Below are 23,556 nucleotides of genomic sequence, written 5' to 3' on the forward strand. Positions count from 1 at the left end.
AAAAAGCATGTGAGAGCAAGGAGGCCTATGAACCTGACTCAGTTACACCAGCTCTGTTAGGAGGAATGGGTGAAAATTCACCCAACTTCATGGAAGCTTGTGGAAGACTAGCCAAAACGTTTGACCCAAGTTTAAAACAATTTAAAGGCAATGCTACCAAATACAAATTGAGTGTATGCGAACTTCTGACCCACTGGGAATGTGATGAAAGAAATAAAAGCTGAAATAAATAATTCTTTCAACTATTATTCTGACATTTCACATTCTTAAAATAAAGTGGTGATCCTAACTGACCTAAGTCAGGGAACTTTTACTAGGATTAAATGTCAGGAATTGTGAAAAACTGAGTTTAAATGTTTTTGGCTAAGGTGTATGTATTGGCTTAGGTTTTGGTATTGACCTTGGGCAAATCAATGTATTCAGAGCTGAATTCCCCAAAGCCTGGTATCCGTTTCATAAGAAACTTCTTTCATCATGAAGTTGAGTTTAGTCTGCTACGTTAATTCAAGACTTCTAAGAAAATATAATAATTTCTCATTGGTCATGTGGTTTATGAACAGGCCTAAGCCTACATCTTTGAGATGCTGTCATGTGTCCTAAAACTATTAAAGACCCTTCCATTGAAAATAGGATATTTTAAAAAGGGCATAACAACAATGTAGCTTCGGTGAGGGTGGGATTCTGGGCCCACAATTATACGATGCCCTTTGCAACAGATATATTTAAAACCGCACATACAGTAGGATAACGTGCATGCATAGGTCTACACTCACTACCCAGCTAGCACATAATGTTCTGAGAACCATATGTTTCTTAGAGATTGGTGAGAGTGTGGTTTTGCATACAACCTTCCCATAACGCTTCCTCATCGTTCTATTTCAAGTAATGTTCTGAAATTATTTTGAGAATGTCAACAACGTTCCTCTGTGGAAATTTCAGTACTTCAGCATAAAGTTAAATGTTTCCTTATGGTTCTATTTAAAATCATGTTGATGCTGGCTTGCATCTGAAGCTAAGCAGGGAAGGGGTGTTTTAGGGCCAGTAGGAGGCACCCTTTCCTCTGGTCTAAAAAAATATCTCAATGACCCAGGGCAATGATGACATTGCACTTTGTAGGGTGCTGTCTTTCGGGTGGGACGTTAAACGGGTGTCCTGACTCTCTGTGATCCCATGGCACTTATCGTTATTACAGGGGCTGAGTCACTAGCTTACTGATGTTCTTCCATGCCGTCCCTAGGAGGGGTGCGTCACTTGAGTCACTGATGTGAACTTCCTGTCTGGGTTGGCGCCCCACCTTGGGTTGTGCCGTGGGGGAGATCTTCGTGGGCTATACTCGGCCTTGTCTCAGAAGAGGACTGGCCACCCCTCATAGCCTGGTTCCTCTCTAGGTTTCTTCCTTGGTTCTGGCCTTTCTAGGGAGTTTTTCCGAGCCACCGTGCTTCTACACCTGCATTGCTTGCTGTTTGGGGTTTTAGGCTGGGTTTCTTTACAGCACTTTGTGACATCCGCTGATGTAAGGGCTTTATAAATACATTTGATTGATTGGTTGATTGATTGATTGAGTATATTCTTAAGGACACATGAGATTGAGATTCAGATAAGCTTTATTAGTATGAATGACAAATCCAATGTTGCTAAAGGGAAGTGAGATAATTACAACAACAATAACAGTAAAAAAAAGAAATAACTATAATAATAATCCTAGACATCATGCCCATAGGTGCACGTGTCACCTCAGATTTGTCCGATTAAAATAAGAGTATTTTTGTTGTTGTTTCTCTGTAATACTACTAGCCACCTAGCAATGTATTATAGTTCCCAATCTCCCAACTTGATAACTAGCTACCAATAAGCCATTTCAAGCTATCAATCAAGTTAGAGTAAATGAAATGAAATTATATTTGTCACATGCACCGAAAACAACGGGTGTAGCCTTAACCGTGAAATACTTACTTACAAGCACTTCCCAACAATGCAGAGTTAAAAAATAATAATACAACAAAAAATAGTAACCCAAGAGGAGTAAAATACACAAGAATGGAGCTACAGTATATACAGGTATTACCAGTACCAGATCAACGTGCAGGGGTATGAGGTATTTGAGGTAGGTGTGTACATAAAGGAAGGATAAGTATCAGAATAGATAATAACAAGGTATTTGAGGTATATATGTAGATAAAGGAAGGATAAGTATTAGGATATATAATAATAAGAGTATGTGTGTGTGTGTGTGTGTGTGTGTGTGTGTGTGTGTGTGTGTGTGTGTGTGTGTGTGTGTGTGTGTGTGTGTGTGTGTGTGTGTGTGTGTGTGTGTGTGTGTGTGTGTTGTTATGCGTGTGTGTGTTTGTGTGGTCGGTATGCGTGGGTGTGTTATGTGCATATGTATGTAGTGTATGTGCATGTGTGTGGGTTTCGTGTGAGAGTGTCAGTGTCAGTGTAGTGTGTGTATTTCGTGTGTATACACTGAATGTACAAAACAATAGGACCACCAGCTCTTTTCATGACATAGACTGACCAGGTGAATCCAGGGGAAAGATATGATCCCTTGTTGATGACACTTATGAAATCCACTTCAATCAGTGTAGATGAAGGGGAGACAGGTTAAAGATAGTCCAGTGTGGCTCAGTTGGTAGAACTCGGTTCGATACCCACAGGGGACCAGCATGAAAAATGTATGCACTACTGTAAGTCACTCTGGGTAAGAGCATCTGCTAAATGACAAAAAAATAAGACATGGATTTTGTATGTGTGCAATTCAGACAGTGAATGGACAAGACAACATATTTAAGTGCCTTTGAATGGGGTATGGTATTAGGTGCCAGGCGCACCGGTTTGAGTGTACGAAGTACTGCAACGCTGCTGGGTTTTTCACGCTCAACAGTTTCCTGTGTGTATCACAACTTGAATTGAGGCTGTACTGGCTGTTCTGAGGGCAAAAGGGGTTTTATGGCTTGGGGGTAGAAGCTGTCTCGGAGCTTGTTGGTCCGAGAGCCGATGCTCCAGTACCAGAGGTTTCTTGTTTGTTTATGGTCTCATACAGTTTGTTGAGTTTCAGAGTGGCTTGTGGAGGAATATATATGGCCGTAATAATTACGGATGAGAACTCCCTTGATAGATAAAAGGGTCTGCAGCTTACTATGAGGTATTCTATATCAGTTGAGCAAAAGCTAAATATTTCCTTCACACTGGAAGCAGAGGACCAGTTGTTGTTTTTGAAGAGAGACACACCTCTCCCTTTGAACTTGCCAGCGGCTGCGTTTATCCGACTATGCCGCTGAAAGGAGAAACAGCAGAGTCCTACGGACATAGTCATACAGCCACGTCTCTGCAAAGCATATAATATTGAACAAAGTAGAGGGTCAGAGGGTCAAGATGGTAATGGTGAGAGGTTAGCATGTCTAGGGGTATGATCTTTGACCCTGGGTAACTTTCTCACTCATCATTATTCATGATATATTCAGGATTATTTCTAATCATGGTACCATTGACAATAATGTAGAAGTGTTTAGAAGCATATTATGTTCTTATTTGCAATAAAACTCACTCCAGAATGACACAATACATTATTTACCATTAATTTCTGTTGGGCTCAAAATAATCTGAAACACAACCAAGACAAACCGCAAATACATCCAACAAGTTTGTAGAGTCACAAGCTTGATGTAGTCATTGCATGCTAGGAATATGGAAACAAATACTAAACTTTTGACTACTTTATAAATAAGAATCTTAGGGAAGTCAATAGTTTTGACCCCAATATATTACTTGTTAAACAAAATCTCTTTCTCTGAGCAATTTCATTAGTATAAAATAATATAATTGCATAAATTATAGCTCAGTATTTGAATGAATTATTTTAAAGTCAATATTGGTCATCGTTATAAAGGGTGTCAATCATTTCAAACCCTACTGTATATATAAATATTACAAGATAAAAAAATATCTTCACATATTGCCATCCAACAGTTCATATCTTGGTTATATTAAATTATTCTAGGATATCAATAACTTCAAATCCAACATTGTCAATGACATTAATGGAGGGGAGGTGATGTCCCATTATGTTGTGGAAGCAGTAGGCACAGTGTGCAGTCGCAACGGACGCTACCTTGGAGAAGTTGGAGAAGTCCACTCTGTACTTGCCCTCTTTGCTGCGGGAGATGATGGGTAGGAAGTTGTAACCCCACATGATCTCCTGAGGAATGAAGGAAGTCCTGACCTGGCAGGCTGAGCTGGTGGTCTCGGCTGTACCCTCCAGAAAGACCACCAGCTCAAACTCCTGCTTACGGAGAGTGTCCACTGCCATCTCAAAGAAAGGGCTAGCCTTGTCAATCACATGGTAGAGTGTGAGAGGGCACACAAAGAAGAGGTTGTCCTTCCCAGCGTCCATCATGAACTCAATGTTCACCTGGTCCATGATGATTGTCTCCCCATCGGGTTTGACTGTTGTCCTCAACAGCTTGCCGTAGATCTGGCTCCCGATCATCAGGGTCTTGCGTAAGTTGGCCACTCTTATCATAAGGCAAAGGATGTCCTTCTTAGGACAAATGACAGCCACCTCACTGAATGAGATGGTCTTGGCCCTTTTCTTAGGGAGGGATATCTTGGACACAATGATTCCACACATGAAGCAATGTATGAGGGCCCCTATGAGAGTCTGGATAATGATGAGGGCTACAGCACCAGGACATTGGGGGGTGACAGCGCGTACACCATACCCAATGGTGGTCTGGGTCTCCAGGGAGAAGAGGAAGGCCGTAGTCAGACCGTATACGTTCCACATACAGGGGATGTGGTTGCTTGGGGGGTTCTGCCATGTCAGGTCCCCGTTGTTCCGGGCGACCCAGAACCACAGCAGGCTGAAGATGAACCAGCTCAGGGTGAATGAGGCGATGAAGAAGAAGAGGACAAAGCGCCAGCGGAACTCTACGAAGGTCGTCCAGAAGTCCACGAGGAAGGCAAAGTGGTTGCCGTACTTCACGTTGCCGAATTCAATGTTGCAGTGGCCATCTTTGGTCACCAGCCGGCTTCTGCGGATTCTTCGCTCCACCAGGTGGTCCTGGATGCGCTTCCGGATGCCAAACACCATTTTCTAGGTCCTGTCGTCTGTTAGAGAGGACAATTTGTTATTTAACACACCCAGACAAATAAATCAATATCCTTGTCATCCAAAAACTGTTAGATATATACAGACTGGATACTATTAGTACAGAACACTGGAGGTTTTCATTAATATGTTTAATCTTCAAGATAAACCTTCATCCGACCCTGTAACCTATACCTCCCTGTACGCCAGTCATGAAATTCAAGGTGTCTTAAAACTGCAGACTAAATATTCATATTTTGTTCAAGGCTCTTGGATGCTTTGAATTGAATGGAACAAATTACAAACTAGAATTCAATGATAAATAATGTCATTTTCCGTCAATATCATTGTTCTTCAAATGAAATTGCTGCCCTTCACAACTTTCTTAAAGCAATAATGACAAACCAAGAATTGGTCTATAAGAGGATGTAAGAGATAATGGAGCTGTGTAACATTCACTCTTGGATCCAGACTTGGGAAATAGTTGATGTTTTACCTCCTTTAATTCTTAATTTCACACATCGTTAGTGAACTAATTAGGTAAAACACAAGGTAAAAGTCCCACTGACCTTAATTCTCATCAAAATATAAATATGTGAAACAAATTAGTAGCACAAACGCCCCTGTCAATCTATGATCAATTAAATTATTTCACCTGCCCCAACCATCAGTCTTATTACTTACTTAAAGTGTTGCTCTAGTTACTAATCAAATCAAATCAAATTTTATTTGTCACATACACATGGTTAGCAGATGTTAATGCGAGTGTAGCGAAATGCTTGTGCTTCCAGTTCCGACAATGCAGTAATAACCAACAAGTAATCTAACTAACAATTCCAAAACTACTGTCTTATACACAGTGTAAGGGGATAAAGAATATGTACATAAGGATATATGAATGAGTGATGGTACAGAGCAGCATAGGCAAGATACAGTAGATGGTATCGAGTACAGTATATACATATGAGATGAGTATGTAAACAAAGTGGCATAGTTAAAGTGGCTAGTGATACATGTATTACATCAAGATGCAGTAGATGATATAGAGTACAGTATATACATACGAGATGAGTATGTAAACAAAGTGGCATAGTTTAAAGTGGCTAGTGATACATGTATTACATAAGGATGCAGTAGATGATACAGAGTACAGTATATACGTATGCATATGAGATGAATAATGTAGGGTATGTAAACATTATTTTAGGTAGCATTGTTTAAAGTGGCTAGTGATATATTTTACATCATTTCCCATCAATTCCCATTATTAAAGTGGCTGGAGTTGAGTCAGTGTCAGTGTGTTGGCAGCAGCCACTCAATGTTAGTGGTGGCTGTTTAAATTAACAGTCTGATGGCTTTGAGATAGAAGTTGTTTTTCAGTCTCTCGGTCCCAGCTTTGATGCACCTGTACTGACCTCGCCTTCTGGATGATAGCGGGGTGAACAGGCAGTGGCTCGGGTGGTTGTTGTCCTTGATGATCTTTATGGCCTTCCTGTAACATCGGGTGGTGTAGGTGTCCTGGAGGGCAGGTAGTTTGCCCCCGGTGATGCGTTGTGCAGACCTCACTACCCTCTATGCATCACTTGCACATATGAATCTAAACTTAAATCCTGCAATCCTGTAATCCTGGGCACATGCCATAGTTAAGACCCCAAGTCATTACAGAAAAGTTATTGTTGAAATATTTCACTCCACTGGCCCAAATCAGTCAGATAACCATAACCTTCCTAAAAACATAATCATCTAGCCTACTACAACTATATACAGTTGAAGTCGGACGTTTCCATACACCTTAGCCAAATACATTTATACTCAGATTTTCACAATTCCTGACATTTCATCCTAGTAAAGATTCCCTGTCTTAGGTCAGTTAGGATCACCACTTTATTTTAAGAATGTGAAATATCAGAATAATAGTTGAGAGAATGATTTATTTCAGCTTTTATTTCTTTCATCACATTCCCAGTGGGTCAGAAGTTTACATACACTCAATTAGTATTTGGTAGCATTGCCTTTAAATTGTTTATCTTGGGTCAAACATTTTGGGTAGCCTTCCACAAGCTTCCCACAATAAGTTGGGTGAGTTTTGGCCCATTCCTCCTGACAGAGCTGGTGTAACTGAGTCAGGTTTGTTGGCCTCCTTGCTCACACACACTTTTTCAGTTCTGCCCACAAATGTTCTATAGGATTGATGTCAGGGCTTTGGCGTTCTTCGACTTGCAAGCCTCCCCCTTTTTCCTCCAAACATAACAATGGGCAATATGGCCAAACAGTTATATATTTTTTTCATCAGACCAGAGGACATTTCTCCAAAAAGTACAATTTTAGTCCCCATGTGCAGTTGCAAACTGTAGTCTGGCTTTTTTATGGCGGTTTTGGAGCAGTGGCTTCTTCCTTGCTGAGCGGCCTTTCAGGTTTTGTTGATATAAGACTTGTTTTACTGTGGATATAGATACTTTTGTACCTGTTTCCTCCAGCATCTTCACAAGGTCCTTTGCTGTTGTTCTGAGATTGACTTGCACTTTTCGCACCAAAGTACGTTCATCTCTAGGAGACAGAATGCGTCTCCTTCATGAGCTGTATGACGGTTGCGTGGTCTCATGGTGTTTATACTTGCGTACTATTGTTTGTACAGATGAATGTGATACCTTCAGGCATTTGGAAATTGCTCCCAAGGATGAACCAGACTTGTGGAGGTCTACAATTTATTTTCTGAGGTCTTGGCTGATTTCTTTTGATTTTCCCATGATGTCAAGCAAAGAGGCACTGATTTTGTAGGTAGGCCTTGAAATACATCGACAGGTACACCTCCAATTGACTCAAATTATGTCAATTAGCCTATCAGAAGCTTCTAAAGCTGTCACGTTCTGTCCATCGTTCGTATGTGTTTTCCTTCTTTTAGTGTTGGTCAGGAAGTGAGCTGGGTGGGCATTCTATGTTGTGTGTCTGGTTTGTCTATTTCTATGTTTGGCCTGATATGGTTCTCAATCAGAGGCAGGTGTTAGTCATTGTCTCTGATTGGGAACCATATTTAGGTAGCCTGTTTTGTGTTGGGTTTTGTGGGTGATTGTTCCTGTCTCTGTGTTTGCACCAGATAGGACTGTTTAGGATTTCACTTTTCTTGTTTTGTTTAGTCTGTTCATGTATAGTCGTCTTTATTAAAAACATGAATAACCACCACGCTGCATTTTGGTCCGCCTCTCTTTCACCAGAAGAAAACCGTTACAGAATCACCCACCAACCAAGGACCAAGCAGCGTGGTAAACAGAGGCAGCAGCAACAGCAGCAGCAGCAGAAGCGACAGGTGCAGCAGGAGCAACAGCAGCAAAGGCAGCAGCAGGAGAAGCAACAGAGGCAGCAGCAGCAGCAGTGGGAGAGTCTGCACTATTTGGATAAATGGATTTGGGAGGAGATCCTTGACGGAAAAGGACCCTGGGCAGAGCCAGAGGAATATTGCCGCCCCAAAGCCGAACTGGAGGCAGCGAAAGCAGAGAGGCGGCATTATGAGGAGCTAGCACGGCAGAGCGGCTGGAAGCCCGAGAGGCACCCCAAAAAAATTCTTGGGGGGTGGCACAGGGAGAGTGTGGCAGAGTCAGGAGTCAGACCTGAGCCAACTCCCCCTATTTACTGTAAGGAGCCATGGATGGAATTGGAGCTGTCGGCGAAGCTGAGTGCTGAGTCTGAGAGTGTTGAGGATGTATTGGACAGAGTAGAGAGAAAGCTGTTGGTTTGGCATAGTATGTACGGCATTTGCCCTGAGGAGCATGTTAGCTGTCCGATGTCACCCGTGTCAGTTCCTCGTACTCAGCCTGAAATGTGTGTTGGAGTTCCGGGGGATTTGATGCCGGCTATACACACCAGGTCTCCAGTACACCTTCACAACCCGGTGTGTCCTGTTCCTTGCACTCATCCGGAGGTGCTTGGCCCGGTACCACTAGTGCCAGCTCCCCGCACCAGGCTTCCTGTGCGTGTCCTCGGCCCAGTACCACCAGTGCCAGCACCACGCATCAGGCCTACAGTGCGTCCCGCCTGTTTAGCGCCGCCAGTGCCGCCAGTCTGCCCAGCGCCGCCAGTCTGTCCAGCGCCGCAAGTGCCGCCAGTCTGCCCAGCGCCGCCAGTCTGCTCAGCGCTGCCGGAGCCTTCCTCCTCTCCAGCGCAGCCAGAGTCTCCCGCCTGTCCGGCGCTGTCAGAGCTACCCGTCTGCCCAGCGCCGTCTGAGCTACCAGTCTGTCCAGCGCCACCTGTGTCGCCAGTCTGCCCAGCGCCGTCTGAGCTACCAGTCTGCGCAGCGCCGTCTGAGCTACCAGTCTGCCCAGCGCCGCCAGTGCCGCCAGTCTGCCCAGCGCCGCCAGTCTGCCCAGCGCCGTCTGAGCTACCCGTCTGCCCTGCGCCGTCTGAGCTACCAGTCTGTCCAGCGCCGCCAGTGCCGCCAGTCTGCCCAGCGCAGTCTGAGCTACCCGTCTGCCCAGCGCCGTCTGAGCTACCAGTCTGCCCAGCGCCGCCAGTGCCGCCAGTCTGCCCAGCGCCGTCTGAGCTATCCGTCTGCCCAGCGCCGTCTGAGCTACCAGTCTGCCCAGCGCCGCCAGTGCCGCCAGTCTGCCCAGCGCCGCCAGTGCCGCCAGTCTGCCCAGCGCTGCCAGTGCCGCCAGTCAGCCAGGATCCGCCAGAGCCACCAGTCAGCCAGGATCTGCCAGTTAGCCAGGATCCGCCAGTCGGCCAGGATCTGCCAGTCAGCCAGGATCCGTCAGAACTGCCAGTGAGCCAGGATCCGCCAGTCTGCCAGGATCCGCCAGTCTGCCAGGATCTGCCAGGATCTGCCAGTCGGCCAGGATCTGCCAGTCGGCCAGGATCTGCCAGTCAGCCAGGATCCGCCAGTCTGTCAGGATCAGTTTGATCCGCCATTCAGCCAGGATCCGCCAGTGTGCCAGGATCCGCCAGTGTGCCAGGATCCGCCAGTGTGCCAGGATCCGCCATTCAGCCAGGATCCGCCAGTCAGCCAGGATCCGCCAGTCTGCCAGGATCCGCCAGTCTGCCAGGATCCGCCAGTCAGCCAGGATCCGCCAGAACTGCCAGTCAGCCAGGATCCGCCAGTCTGCCAGGATCCGCCAGTCAGTCAGGATCCGCCAGTCAGCCAGGATCCACCAGGATCTGCCAGTCAGCCAGGATCTGCCAGTCAGCCAGGATCCGCCAGTCGGCCAGGATCCGCCAGAACTGCCAGTCGGCCAGGATCTGCCAGTCGGCCAGGATCTGCCAGTCGGCCAGGATCTGCCAGTCAGCCAGGAAATGCCAGTCTGTCAGGGTCAGTTTGATCCGCCATTCAGCCAGGATCCGCCAGTGTGCCAGGATCCACCAGTCGGCCAGGATCTGCCAGTCAGCCAGGATCCGCCAGTCGGCCAGGATCCGCCAGTCGGCCAGGATCCGCCAGAATTGCCAGTCGGCCAGGATCTGCCAGTCGGCCAGGATCCGCCAGTCTGCCAGGATCTGCCAGTCAGCCAGGATCAGTTAGATCCGCCATTCAGCCAGGATCCGCCAGTCTGCCAGGATCCACCAGTCAGCCAGGATCCGCCAGAAGTGCCAGTCAGCCAGGATCTGCCAGAACTGCCAGTTGGCCAGGATCCGCCAGTCTGCCAGGATCCGCCTGTCTGCCAGGATCCGCCAGAACTTCCAGTCGGCCAGGATCTGCCAGTCAGCCAGGATCTGCCAGTCTGCCAGGATCTGCCAGTCTGCCAGGATCCACCAGTCAGCCAGGATCTGGTAGATCCATCAACCTGCCTGAGCTTCCTCTCACTCCTGAGCTTCCTCTCACTCCTGAGCTTCCTCTCACTCCCGAGCTTCCCCTCACTCCCGAGCTTCCCCTCACTCCCGAGCTTCCCCTCACTCCCGAGCTTCCCCTCACTCCCGAGCTTCCCCTCACTCCCGAGCTTCCCCTCAGTCCAGTGGGACCCGTTGTTAGGTCTCCTAGGCCAAGGTTAGCGGCGACGGTCGCCACTCAAGGGACGCTAAGGAGGTGGACTAAGACAATTATGGAGTGGGGTCCACGTCCAGCGCCAGAGCCGCCACCGCGGACAGATGCCCACCCAGACCCTCCCCTATAGGTTTAGGTTGTGGGGGGGTTCTGTCACGTTCTGTCCATCGTTCGTATGTGTTTTCCTTGTTTTAGTCTTGGTCAGGACGTGAGCTGGGTGGCATTCTATGTTGTGTGTCTGGTTTGTCTATTTCTATGTTTGGCCTGATATGGTTCTCAATCAGAGGCAGGTGTTCGTCATTGTCTCTGATTGGGAACCATATTTAGGTAGCCTGTTTTGTGTTGGGTTTTGTGGGTGATTGTTCCTGTCTCTGTGTTTGCACCAGATAGGACTGTTTAGGTTTTCACTTTTCTTGTTTTGTTTAGTCTGTTCATGTCTTTATTAAAAACATGAATAACCACCACGCTGCATTTTGGTCCGCCTCTCTTTCACCAGAAGAAAACCGTTACAAAAGCCATGACATAGTTTTCTAGAATTTTCCAAGCTGTTTAAAGGAACTGTCAACATAATGTATGTAAACTTCTTACTCACTGAAATTGTGATACAGTGAATTATAAGTGAAATAATATGTCTGTAAACAATTGTTGGAAATTACTTGTGTCATGCACAAAGTAGATGTATTAACCGACTTGCCAAAACTATAGTTTGTTAACAAGCAATATGTGGTTGACAAACAAGATTGAATGACTGAAACCTAAGTGTATATAAACTTCCAACATCAACTGTAGATAGCACAGAATTATTTGATTGATGGTCCCTGGCAAGATATCAGGAATCAAGGGAAGACCCAAGTGCAGACTGGGCAGGCAAACGACAAGTCAAGGCAGGCAGGGGTTGATTATCCAGAGTAGTAGCAAAGGTACAGGACGGCAGGCAGGCTCAGGGACAGGGGCAGGCTGAAATCAGTTATCCAGAGGTGGAGCAAAGGTACAGCATGGCAGGCAGGCTCAGTGACAGGCAGAGGCTCAGATGACAGGCAGAGTGGTCAGGCGGACGGGTACAGGGTCAGGACAGGCAAGGGTCAAAAGCCCGGTGGACGAAAAAAAGAAACTCAGGGAAAAAATAGGAGCTGACAGGGCTCCTGTCTTTTGTGCTATTATGTGGGGGGTTTTGCATTATTTGTAACTTATTTTGTACATACAAATTAAAGCAGGAAGTACTAGTGACTCGGTCTATAAAAAAGTGGTCAGATGAAGCAGAGGCTAAACTACAGGACTGTTTACCTATCACCGACTGGTACATGTTTCGAGATTCTTCCGATGGCATTGAGGAGTACACCACATCAGTCACTGGCTTTATCAATATGTGCATCGTGGACGTCGTCCCCACAGTGACTGTATGTACATACCCCAACCAGAAGCCATGGATTACAGGCAACATTCGCACTGAGCTAAAGGGTAGAGCTGACGCTTTCAAGGTGCGGGACTCTAACCCGGAAGCTTATAAGAAATCCTTCTATGCCCTGCGACGAACCATCAAACAGGCAAGGTGTGAATACAGGACAAAGATTGAATCGTACTACACTGTCTCCGACGCTCGTCGGATGTGGCAGGGCTTGCAAACAATTACAGACTACAAAGGGAAGCACAGCCAAGAGCTGCCCAGTGACACGAACCTACCAGATGAGCTAAATAACTTCTATGCTTGCTTTGAGGCAAGCAACACTGAAACATGCATGAGAGCATCAGCTGTTCCGGACGACTGTGTGATCACACTCTCTGCAGCCTATGTGGTCAAACTGGTCAACATTCACAAGGCCTCAAAGCCAAGTAGATAATCAGGACGTGTACGCCGTGCATGCGCTGACCAACTGGCAAGTGTCTTCACTGACATTTTCAACCTCTCCCTGTCTGAGTCTGTAATACCAAAATGTTTCAAGCAGACCACCATAGTCCCTGTGCCCAAGAAAACACTAAGGCAACCTGCCTAAATGACTACAGACCCGTAGCATTCACGTCCGTAGCCATGAAGTGCTTTGAAAGGCTGGTAATGGCTCACATCAACACCATTATCCCGTAAACCCTAGACCCACTCCAATTTGCATACCGCCCAAACAGAACCACAGATGATGCAATCTCTATTGCACTCCACACCGCCCTTTCCCACCTGGACAAAAAGAACACCCATGTGAGAATGCTATTCATAAACTACAGCTCAGCGTTCAACACTAAAGTGCCCTCAAAGCTCATCACTAAGCTAAGGATCCTGGGACTAAACACCTCCCTCTTCAACTGGATCCTGGACTTCCTGACGGGCTGCCCCAGGTGGTGAGGGTAGGTAGCAACACATCTGCCACGCTGATCCTCAACACTGGAGCACCCCCAGGGGTGCGTGCTCAGTCCCCTCCTGTACTCCCTGTTCACCCACAACTGCATGACCAGGCACAACTCCAACAACTCCAACACCATCAATAAGTTTGCAGACGACACAACAGCCTGATCACCGACATCGACGAGACAGCCTATAGGGAGGAGGTCAGTGACCTGGCCGGGTGCCAGAATAATAACCTATCCCTCAACTTAACCAAGACTAAGGAGATGATTGTGGACGACAGGAAAAGGAGGGCCGAGCACTCCCCCATTCTCATCGATGGGGCTGTAGTGGAGCAGGTTGAGAGCTTCAAGTTCCTCGGTGTCCACATCACCAACAAACTAGAATGGTCTGAACACACCAAGAGAGTAGTGAAGAGGGCACGACAAAGCCTATTCCCCCTCAGGAAACTAAAAAGATTTGGCATGGGTCCTCAGATCCTCAAAAGGTTCTACAGCTGCAACATCGAGAGTATCCTTACGGGTTGCATCACTGCCTGGTACGGCAATTGCTCGGCCTCCGACCAAAAGGCACTACAGAGGGTAGTACATACGGCCCAGTACATCACGGAGACAAAGCTGCCTGCCTTCCAGGACCTTGGCACCAGGCGGTGTCAGAGGAAGGCCCTAAACATTGTCAACGACCCCAGCCACCCCAGTCATAGACTGTTCTCTCTACTACCGCAGTAGCCTCACTACTGTTATTTTTCACTGTGTTTTAACTGTTGTTTTTATTTCTTTACTTACTTATTGTTCACCTCATACCTTTTTTGCACTATTGGTTAGAGCCTGTAAGTAAGCATTTCACTGTAAGGTTTACACCTGTTGTATTCTGCGCACCTAACAAATAAACTTTGATTTTATTTTATTTGCATGCTGACAAACAAGGCGAACTGGCACAGACAGAGGATAAGTGAGGAAGATGGGCGACACCTGGAGAGGTGGAGACAAGCACAAGGACATGTGAAACAGATCAGGGTGTGACACAAGATTAAAGGCATTGGAGTTTTCTGAATAAATCTGTCCTGTGTTGCTGACAAGCTATGCCAAATACTGAGTTGGATTCTTTAAAACATTTTTATTTCACCTTTATTTAACCTGGTGGCCAGTTGAGAACAAGTTCTCATTTACAACTGTGACCTGGCCAAGATAAAGCAAAGCAGTGTGACAAAAACAACACCAAGTTACACGAGACAAACAATCGTACTGTCAATAACACAATAGAAAAATCTGTATACAGTGTGTGCAAATGAAGTAAGGAGGTAAGGCAATACATCGGCCAATAGTGGCGAATTAATTACAATTTAGCAATGTACACTGGAGTGACAGATGTGCAGATGAGGATGTGCAAGTAGAAATACTCGTGTGCAAAAGGGCAGAAAAACAAAAACAAATATGGGGATGAGGTAGGTGGTTGTTTGGTTGGATGGGCTATTTCCAGGGTCAGGGTGGTGGTGCGCTTTTTAGGCCAAACACTGAGTTGGATGGTGGTGCGCTTGTTAGGCCAAACACTGAGTTGGATGGTGGTGTGCTTGTTATGGAGTGTTGTGCACAAAATGACCAGTGCCATAAGCTGGTGCGTTTGTTTCTACGCTCCAAGCTTGGAAACGTCCTGCCTTTCACAAACAAAAATCCAATAATCACTATTTTGTTGTGAAGCTTTTCTCTCTGGACCTCACAACCCTTTCTCACCTAATCATTATTTCTTCTGCATTCTTACTGTAACACTATGAAACAAATTCTGAGATCATTTCAGGTTTACTTTGATACGATCCTTGGCTGATGCATTGCAATAATATACTTTTAAAATAGTGATACTTTTATTAGTATTGTATGGTTTAGTTGTTATTCCAGTAATAACTCTTCGACAATTAATGATTTCCTCTGGAAAAACATATAATAATTTATTTCGGCATAATACACACTGTTCTGCAACCAATGACAAGGTAATAGGGACCATTTCCACCCTTGTAATCATCAGTTTGTGATTAAGTGCAATGTCATGACTACATTTATTCACATTTTATTGTTTGAGCCAATTAAATACTTCACTCAATATTTACACCGATAAATGTAAGCAGATGGTGTATAATTTGCTTCCACAGTGAGAGGTCAGAAAGTTTGCAAATTATGTTCCCCTTTTGAGAGAGAGACTGTGGTTACTGTAAATATCTCAAATAACAATAACAATAAAACAAATATTTCTCCCAGGACCATTTCCTTGTAATGTTAAGATCCTCAACAATTTACAAGACCACAAACTAGCCAATACAATGAACGCTTGGAGTGGAGTCAGATCAATCCCATTAAGAATTTGTTCTTAACTGACTTGCCTAGTTAAAAAAAGGTTAAATAAAATAAAATGACATACAATATGTTTACTGGCAGACATGTCACTTTTCACTGATAGTGTTTTGGGAAGTAGTGTTTCTTGGAAGCAAGGAGAACATTACTGGAATTACTGTCAATTAAAAATATTTGCAACACATATTTTTAGAGGAGAGTAGCTGTAACACGGCAAGCTCACCCTAGGCTCAAAGTCGGTGCATTTAAACATGATAGATATCATCATTACACTGTTGTTATAACAGGAGAATACCAAGTACTCACTGGATGATACTGGTCCAACTACAGAAGATGAGATCCTGTCAGTGTGGAAACTGTGGAAATACAAAGTTGTGTTGCACACGGGATCCTCTCTGTCTCCGTCTCTCTCTCAGCCAGTCTCTGAGGGTGTGCCCTTTGAACTGTCGTTAGTGTTCTGACAGCTCTCTCAGTGCTACAGATGTGTGTGCTTTTATAAAACTTGGGATTGGAATCACATCAGGTGATGTTTACATACACACACACACACACACACACACACACACACACACACACACACACACACACACACACACACACACACACACACACACACACACACACACACACACACACACACACACACACACACACACACACACACACACACAAACATAAAGTCGGCTACCAGTACAGCCCCCCAGCAGGACTGTTGCGTGGGCATGTGTTTACCCCACACAGCGCCAGTACCCAGGTCCAGCCTGACTGCCCCCTGCTACACCACCCATGTCTTGGGCAGGGCTCTCAATGTCTAGATCAAGAGGAAGCTGTTTACAGTACACACACATGCACAATCACACACACGTGCTTGTATTTGCAGTTAAGTCAAATAGTGTTACTGCATTTCAAATAAAATAAAATGGTATTTGTCACATGCACTGAATACAACAGGTGTAGGTAGACCTTAGAGTGAAATGCTTAACCCTTAACCAACAATGCAGTTTTAAGAAAATACCTTAAAAAGTAAGAAATAAAAGTAACAAATAATTAAAGTGCAGCAGTAAAATAACAATTGCGAGGCTATCCGGTACTGCTTGCTGTGCGGTAACAGAGAGAACAGTCTATCACTTGGGTGGCTGGAGTCTTTGACAATTTTTAGGGCCTTCCTCTGACAACGCCTGGTATAGAGGTCCTGGATGGCAGGAGGATCTGGAGAATCTGGAGAAGGTCTGTATGGAGGAGTGGGCCAAAATCCCTGCAGCAGTGTGTGTAAACCTGGTCAAGAACTACAGGAAATGTATGATCTCTGTAATTGCAAACAAAGGTTTCTGTACCAAATATTAAGTTCTGCTTTTCTGATGTATCAAATACTTATGTTATGCAATAAAATGCAAATTAATTACTTAAAAATCATACAATGTGATTTTCTGGATTTTAGATACCGTCTCTCACAGTTGAAGTGTACCTATGATAAAAATCACAAACCTCTACATGCTTTGTAAGTAGGAAAAACTGCAAAATCGGCAGTGTATCAAATACTTGTTCTCCCAACTGTATATATATATTTTATAACTTTATATAACTAGGCAAGTCAGTTAAGAACAAATTCTTATTTTCAATGACGGCCTAGGAACAGTGGGTTAACTGCCTGTTCAGGGGCAGAACAACAGATTTGTACCTGTAAACTTGGGGGTTTGAACTTGCAACAGTTACTAGTCCAACGCTCTAACCACTAGGTTACCCTGCCGCCCCAATATCAACGGTACTCTTCCTGTTATACCTTGTTGTGGCTTGCAGGCTTTCCTCAGGACACATCAGACACACCATGCTGGCACCTTTTTTTCTTTGTTTGTATTTGACCTCCTTTTCTCCCCAATTTCATGGTATCCAATTGTTTTAGTGGCTACTATCTTGTCTCACCGCTACAAATCCCATACGGGCTCGGGAGAGACGAAGGTCGAAAGCCATGAGTCCTCTGAAACACAACCTAACCAAGCCGCATTCAACCCGGAAGCCAGCCGCACCAATGTGTCGGAGGAAACACCGTGCACCTGGCGACCTGGTTAGCGTGCACTGCGCCCGGCCCCCCACAGGAGTCGCTAGTGCGCGATGAGACAAGGATATCCCTACCGGCCAAAACCTCCCTAATTCGGACGACGCTAGGCCAATTGTGCGTCGCCCCATGGACCTCCCGGTCATGGCCGGCTGCGACAGAGCCTGGGCTCAAACCCAGAGTCTCTGGTGGCACAGCTAACACTGTGATGCAGTGCTCTAGACCACTGCGCCACCCGGGAGTCCCGTGCTGGCATCTTAAAAGTGCAGGTATATACTCTCAGAGTCACATAGAGAGTGTGTGTGTGTGTGTGTGTGTGTGTGTGTGCGCCCGTGCGTGCGTGTGCGTGTGTGCGTGTGTGCGTGCTTCCCTTCCTCCCCTGCCTTGCTAGAACAGGTTGCATTACCTAGCTCCATGGCACGTCCTCCCCTCCCAAGACTTCATGACGATTAAGAAGCCGTCTAGCTTGAAGAAAGTAATTACACCGAAGTGGAAGAAAAGGCCTAAATTAAATCTGAGCCTCTGAAAAGCTGAAAATCAATTCCTTTCTCCAGCGGCCTTTCTCACCCTGTTCTGTTCTGTGAAGGTGCAGTGGCGTGTGTTATGATATGATTGCCAATGTAATTTCTTACAGATGTAGGATCTTTATTTGATCACCCTGATGCAGGACATTTAAAACTTGTGTTGTTTTTGAGGTTTAAAAAGTATTCTAAAATTTGTCATTACCACTTTCAGACGTGATTTTCCCTTACGAAATATGTATCAACCCATACAAAAATGTCCAGTCATTATAATCCACATTATAATTGACATTTCCTGTTTTGTTTTCTTGCTTTCTTGCTGTTGCAAACAGGCTCAAATATAAGATCCTACATCTGTAGAATGTTATGAGCCACTAAGAGGTGGAAAGAGCACCATTTGTAAGACAGAACATTAAGTTAAAGCCCAACAAGCTCCTCCTCTTGTTCCCTCTGACTGGTTTAGTTTCTCCACGTCTGCTGTTGTAGATACCACCACACCATAACTAGATCCCCTTTCATTTACAATTACATGTACAGTTCTTCACATTAAGATGTTGTTTGTTTGGGTGGTAGAAAACACTGTTACAAGAGATGACTTACAACAAGCCTCTTTCTCCAGCCCAGCCAACAGCCAACAGCCACAGCCGGTACTAGTTATTCACCTCAATAACAAACCTGCAGCGATACTTGCAACTGTACATGCACACAGAGCACAGCAGCTGTCAGTGAAATTCTTCAATTATTTACTGCTGTACTTCTCTCCACGGTGTCAGTGTCAGGGCTATCCTTCACACGCACAACACACAATCGTGTGGAAGTGGTCTAGTCTTCCAGTCGAATGCATCCTTGCTTTCTGTTTTGAAGTTGAAATCCTAACCATATTCTAGAGAAATGTTTGTATTTCTCAATTTAAATAGTGTCTCTGATTGGAGGTAGAAAGCTGGAGAACCAGTACTTCAAAAACATTGACAATCTTTTTAACTGAGGTGTCGCAGATAAATTGTTCAGTGGTCCTGGAATGTTAACTTTTATCTCCCCATGTGATTTATGTTAAGATGCCCATAGAGGAAATGAAAGTGTCCGAACAACGGGATAAAAACGCACTACGTGAGATTGAGTAGACCTGGATGAATAATGTATCCACATAAAAGAAGTAGGTCCATGCACGATTAGATCATTCATCATTTAAACACCAATAGATGTTCTCTTTCCCATAAGTTAGCTCTTGTAACAAACATGTGTACGTATATTGATGTTTGGCTGGTAAATGGATGGTCTAATCTGGGGTTGTTCTTGAAATATCCTTTCACTCTTTGACGAGCAGCTCAATCCAAGGCAATGATCTACAAGAGCTGTATGCTCAAGATGTTTGTGTTTATTGAAGTCAGTCCTATCACAGACGATAAATGAATAATTGAACCATTTTCTGGTGCCAACAGATATGCTTCATTATGAATGTATCATTGCCATGCTATTAATAATGGTGGCCCTCTGCTTAATACCAAATGCAAAAGGATAATTTAGTGAAGAGGAGAAATATTGTAGACATTAATGCAGGGACTGACCTTAAAAGCAGTTAAAACCTATAACTTTCTGTTGCACTGTTTAGTCAGCCAGCAGAGCAGCGTGATTATGGAATTTAAATGTTTTAATCAATCTCTCCCTCCCTTCCTCCATTCCTCCATAGTCCCGTTTATTCCATGATGAGGAGTTTATATGTGGTGTGAGTCATTGGCGTGCTCTGATTTCCCTGCTCTGCTTCCGCCTGGTCCTCGTCCTTCTTGTTCCTGGGAGCTGGTAACATTTCAGTTCATTGGGGTGCCATGCGCTCTGACAAGAGGATCAATCACAACTAATGAACCCTGTGAAAATGCAGTGGAATGGGAGGGAGGGAGGGAGGTGTCTGACCCATTTTCAAGGGTCACATCCAACAACCCTGTGGCCTGACCTCCCATCAGTCCACGGTAAATGAGGACAGGGCTTGAGTAAAGGGTCAGATGGTCCCTGGATGTGAAGGAGATGTGCAGTCAACCTCCAGATCCATCAATTACAGCAATACTGTATAGCTGTCCTGCCTGACCTGTTTTTACTACATTGAACAAAAATATAAACACATGCAACAAGTTCAACGATTTTACTGAGCTACAGTTCATATAAGAAAATCAGTCAATTGAAATAAATTCATTAAGACCTAATATATGGATGTCACATGACTGGGAATACAGATATGAATCTGTTGGTCACAGATACCTAAATAAATGGGAGGGGTGTGGATTAGAAAACCAGTCAGCATCTGGTGTGACCACCATTTGCCTCATGCAGTGCGACACATCTCTTCAATGGCTATGCGAAGTTGCTGGATATTCGCGGGAAATGGAACACACTGTGGTTCATGTCGATCCAGAGCATCCCAAATGTGTTCAATTGGTGGGTATACAGGCCATGGAAGAACTGGGACATGTTCAGCTTCCAGGAATTGTATACAGATCCTTGCAACATGGGGCCATGCATTATCATGCTGAAACATGAGGTAATGGTAGCGGATGAATGGCACAACAATGGGCCTCAGGATCTCGTCACAGTATCTCTGTGCATTAAAATTAACATTGATAAAATGCAATTGCGTTCATTGTCCGTAGCTTATGTCTGCCCATACCATGACCTCACCGCCATCATGGGGGCACTCTCTTCACAACGTTGACATCAGCAAACCACTCGCTCACACAACGCCATACAAGCTGTCTGCACTGTTTAGTCAGCCAGCAGAGCAGCGTGATTATGGAATATAATTTACATGAAACGGCAATTAATCTGTGAAGAGCACACTTCTCCAGCGTGCCAATGGCCATCGAAGGTGAGCATTTGCTCACTGAAGTTGGTTACGACACCAAACTGTAATCAGGTCAAGACCCTGATGAGGATGACGAGCATGCAGATGAGCTTCCTTAAGACTGCTTCTGACAATTTGTGCAGAAATTCTTTGGTTGTGCAAACCCACAGTTTCATCAGCTGTCCAGGTGGCTGGTCTTACACGATCCCACAGGTGAAGAAGCTGGATGTGGAGGTCCTGGGCTGGCTTGGTTACACGTGGTCTGCGGTTATGAGGTCGGTCGGCTTATGGTAGAGAAATTAACATTACATTCTCTGGCAACAGCTCTGGTGGACATTCCTACTTTAGATATCTGTGGCATTGTGTTGTGTGACAAAACTGCACATTTTAGAGTGGCCTTTTCTTGTCCCCAGCACAAGGTGCACCTGTGTAATGAGCATGCTGTTTAATCAGCTTCTTGATATGCCACACCTGTCACATGGATGGATTATCTTGGCAAAGAACAAGTGCTCACTAACTGGGATGTAAACAAATTTGAGCACAACATTTTGGAGAAATACGTTTTTTGTGCATATGGAACGTTTCTGTGATCTTTTATTTCAGCTCATGAAACATTGGACCAACACTTTTACATGTGGTGCTTATATTTTTGTTCAGTGTACATGGCTAAATTAATTAGTTAGAATATGTCATGTATTTTCATTCCATTCACAGTATCCCATCATGCACTTATAGAGTGGGTTAGGGTTAGGGTTAGGGTTGTGTGTACAGTAAACACAGTTTTCCTATTTACTATTGGGATCCAATGTAGCTCACAAAAATAGCGCAACTCCATTGTAAATACAGTTTATCACATGTCTACTCATGGGTATGGAAATGGATGAATTAATGAATAAAAAGTCTCCCAGAACATATTTACATAATACTATGGTTCTGGAAATAAACTATTGTCTTCAAGCTTGAAACTTAAAAATGCTGTACAATACGTTTCTCCCTTGACACCATGCTAATATAAACTCCCAATGCACCCAGATCCGATCCACTCTCCCTCTCTCCTCTCCCTCTCCCCCAATGGGAGCTTTACAAGAGAGATGCGCTGATGGCTCTAATGACCTTGACATAAAGCCCTTAAATTCAATAACATTTTATTTTATTGACTTTATTTTCAAAGCAAGTGAAATAGATCATAAACAACAGTGAAATAAACAATTCAAAATTAACAGCAAACATTACACCTGGTTAAATAAAGGTGAAATTTTAAAAAATAAACTCACAAAAGTTCCAAAACAATAAGGACATTTCAAATGTCATATTGTGCCTATATACAGTGTTGTAATGATGTACAAATAGTTAAAGTACAAAAGGGGAAATAAATAAACAAAAATATAGGTTGTATTTACAAGTGTTTGCTCTTCCCTGGTTTCCCTTTTCTTGTAGCAACAGGTCACAAATCTTTTTTGTTGTGTTTTTTTTGTTGTTGAATTTTACCCCTTTTTCTCCCCAATTTCGTGGTGTCCAATTGTTAGTAGCTACTATCTTGTCTCATCACTACAACTCCCGTACGGGCTCGGGAGAGACGAAGGTTGAAAGTCATGCGTCCTCCGAAACACAACCCAACCAAGCCGAACTGCTTCTTAACACAGCGCGCATCCATCCCAGAAGCCAGCCGCACCAATGTGTCGGAGGAAACACCGTGCACCAGGCAACCTTGGTTAGCATGCACTGCGCCCGGCCCGTGTGCACTGCACCAGGTCTGCCTTCGGTGGCCTCTCTCAATAGCAGGCTAGGCTCATCGAGTCTTTACATAGACAAATATTTAATTTTGGTATTCTGCCACTGTGTACTCTCTGTTAGGGCCAAATAGTACTCTAGTGTGCTCGGTTTTAAAAAACATATATTTCCAATGTGTCAAGTAATCTCATGATTTGATTGTGTTGATGACCTGGGGCTCTGTGGGGTCTGTTTGTGTTAGTGAACAGAGCCCCAGGACCAGCTTGCTTAGGGGGAACTTCTTTAAGTTAATTGCTCTGTAAATGATGGCTTTATTATGGAACATGTGGGAATCGCTTCCTTTTGTAGAAATTGTAGAATTTAATAGCTCTTTTCTTGGATTTTGATAATTAGGGGGGTATCGGTCTAAATCTGCTCTGCATGCATTATTTGGTGTTCAACATTGTACACTGAGGATATTTTTGCAGAATTCTGAATGCAGAGTTATAATTTGGTGTTTGTCCCTTGTTGTGAATTATTGGTTGATGAGCGGACCCCAGAACTCACAACCATGAAGGGCAATGATTTCTATAACTTATTGAAGTATTTTTATCCAGATCCGAATTGGTATGTTGAATTTTATGTTCCTTTTGATGGCATAGAAGGACCTTCTTGCTTTGATTTCTATCATTCACAGCTTTGTGGAAGCTACCTGTG

The 23,556-nt window shown here is 44.6% G+C and overlaps 1 protein-coding gene across 1 annotated transcript; it reads right to left on the bottom strand.

Moving 5' to 3' along the window:
* Positions 1 to 1,629: 1,629 nt before the first annotated feature.
* kcnj1a.1 (potassium inwardly rectifying channel subfamily J member 1a, tandem duplicate 1) lies at positions 1,630 to 16,174 on the bottom strand. Its single transcript, XM_035791363.2, has 2 exons — positions 16,032 to 16,174; positions 1,630 to 5,106 (listed from the first exon to the last, which is right to left on the bottom strand). The coding sequence occupies exon 2, from the start codon at positions 5,087 to 5,089 to the stop codon at positions 3,989 to 3,991; it is 1,101 nt and encodes a 366-aa protein (XP_035647256.1). The 5' UTR covers positions 5,090 to 5,106; positions 16,032 to 16,174; the 3' UTR covers positions 1,630 to 3,988.
* Positions 16,175 to 23,556: the final 7,382 nt, after the last annotated feature.

Source organism: Oncorhynchus keta, chromosome 18, assembly GCF_023373465.1.
Source record: "Oncorhynchus keta strain PuntledgeMale-10-30-2019 chromosome 18, Oket_V2, whole genome shotgun sequence".
NCBI classification, from domain to species: domain Eukaryota; kingdom Metazoa; phylum Chordata; class Actinopteri; order Salmoniformes; family Salmonidae; genus Oncorhynchus; species Oncorhynchus keta.

Excerpts from the sequence above, each read along its gene's own strand:
- kcnj1a.1 (XM_035791363.2), bottom strand. The coding sequence starts at position 5,089 with ATGGTGTTTGGCATCCGGAAGCGCATCCAGGACCACCTGGTGGAGCGA.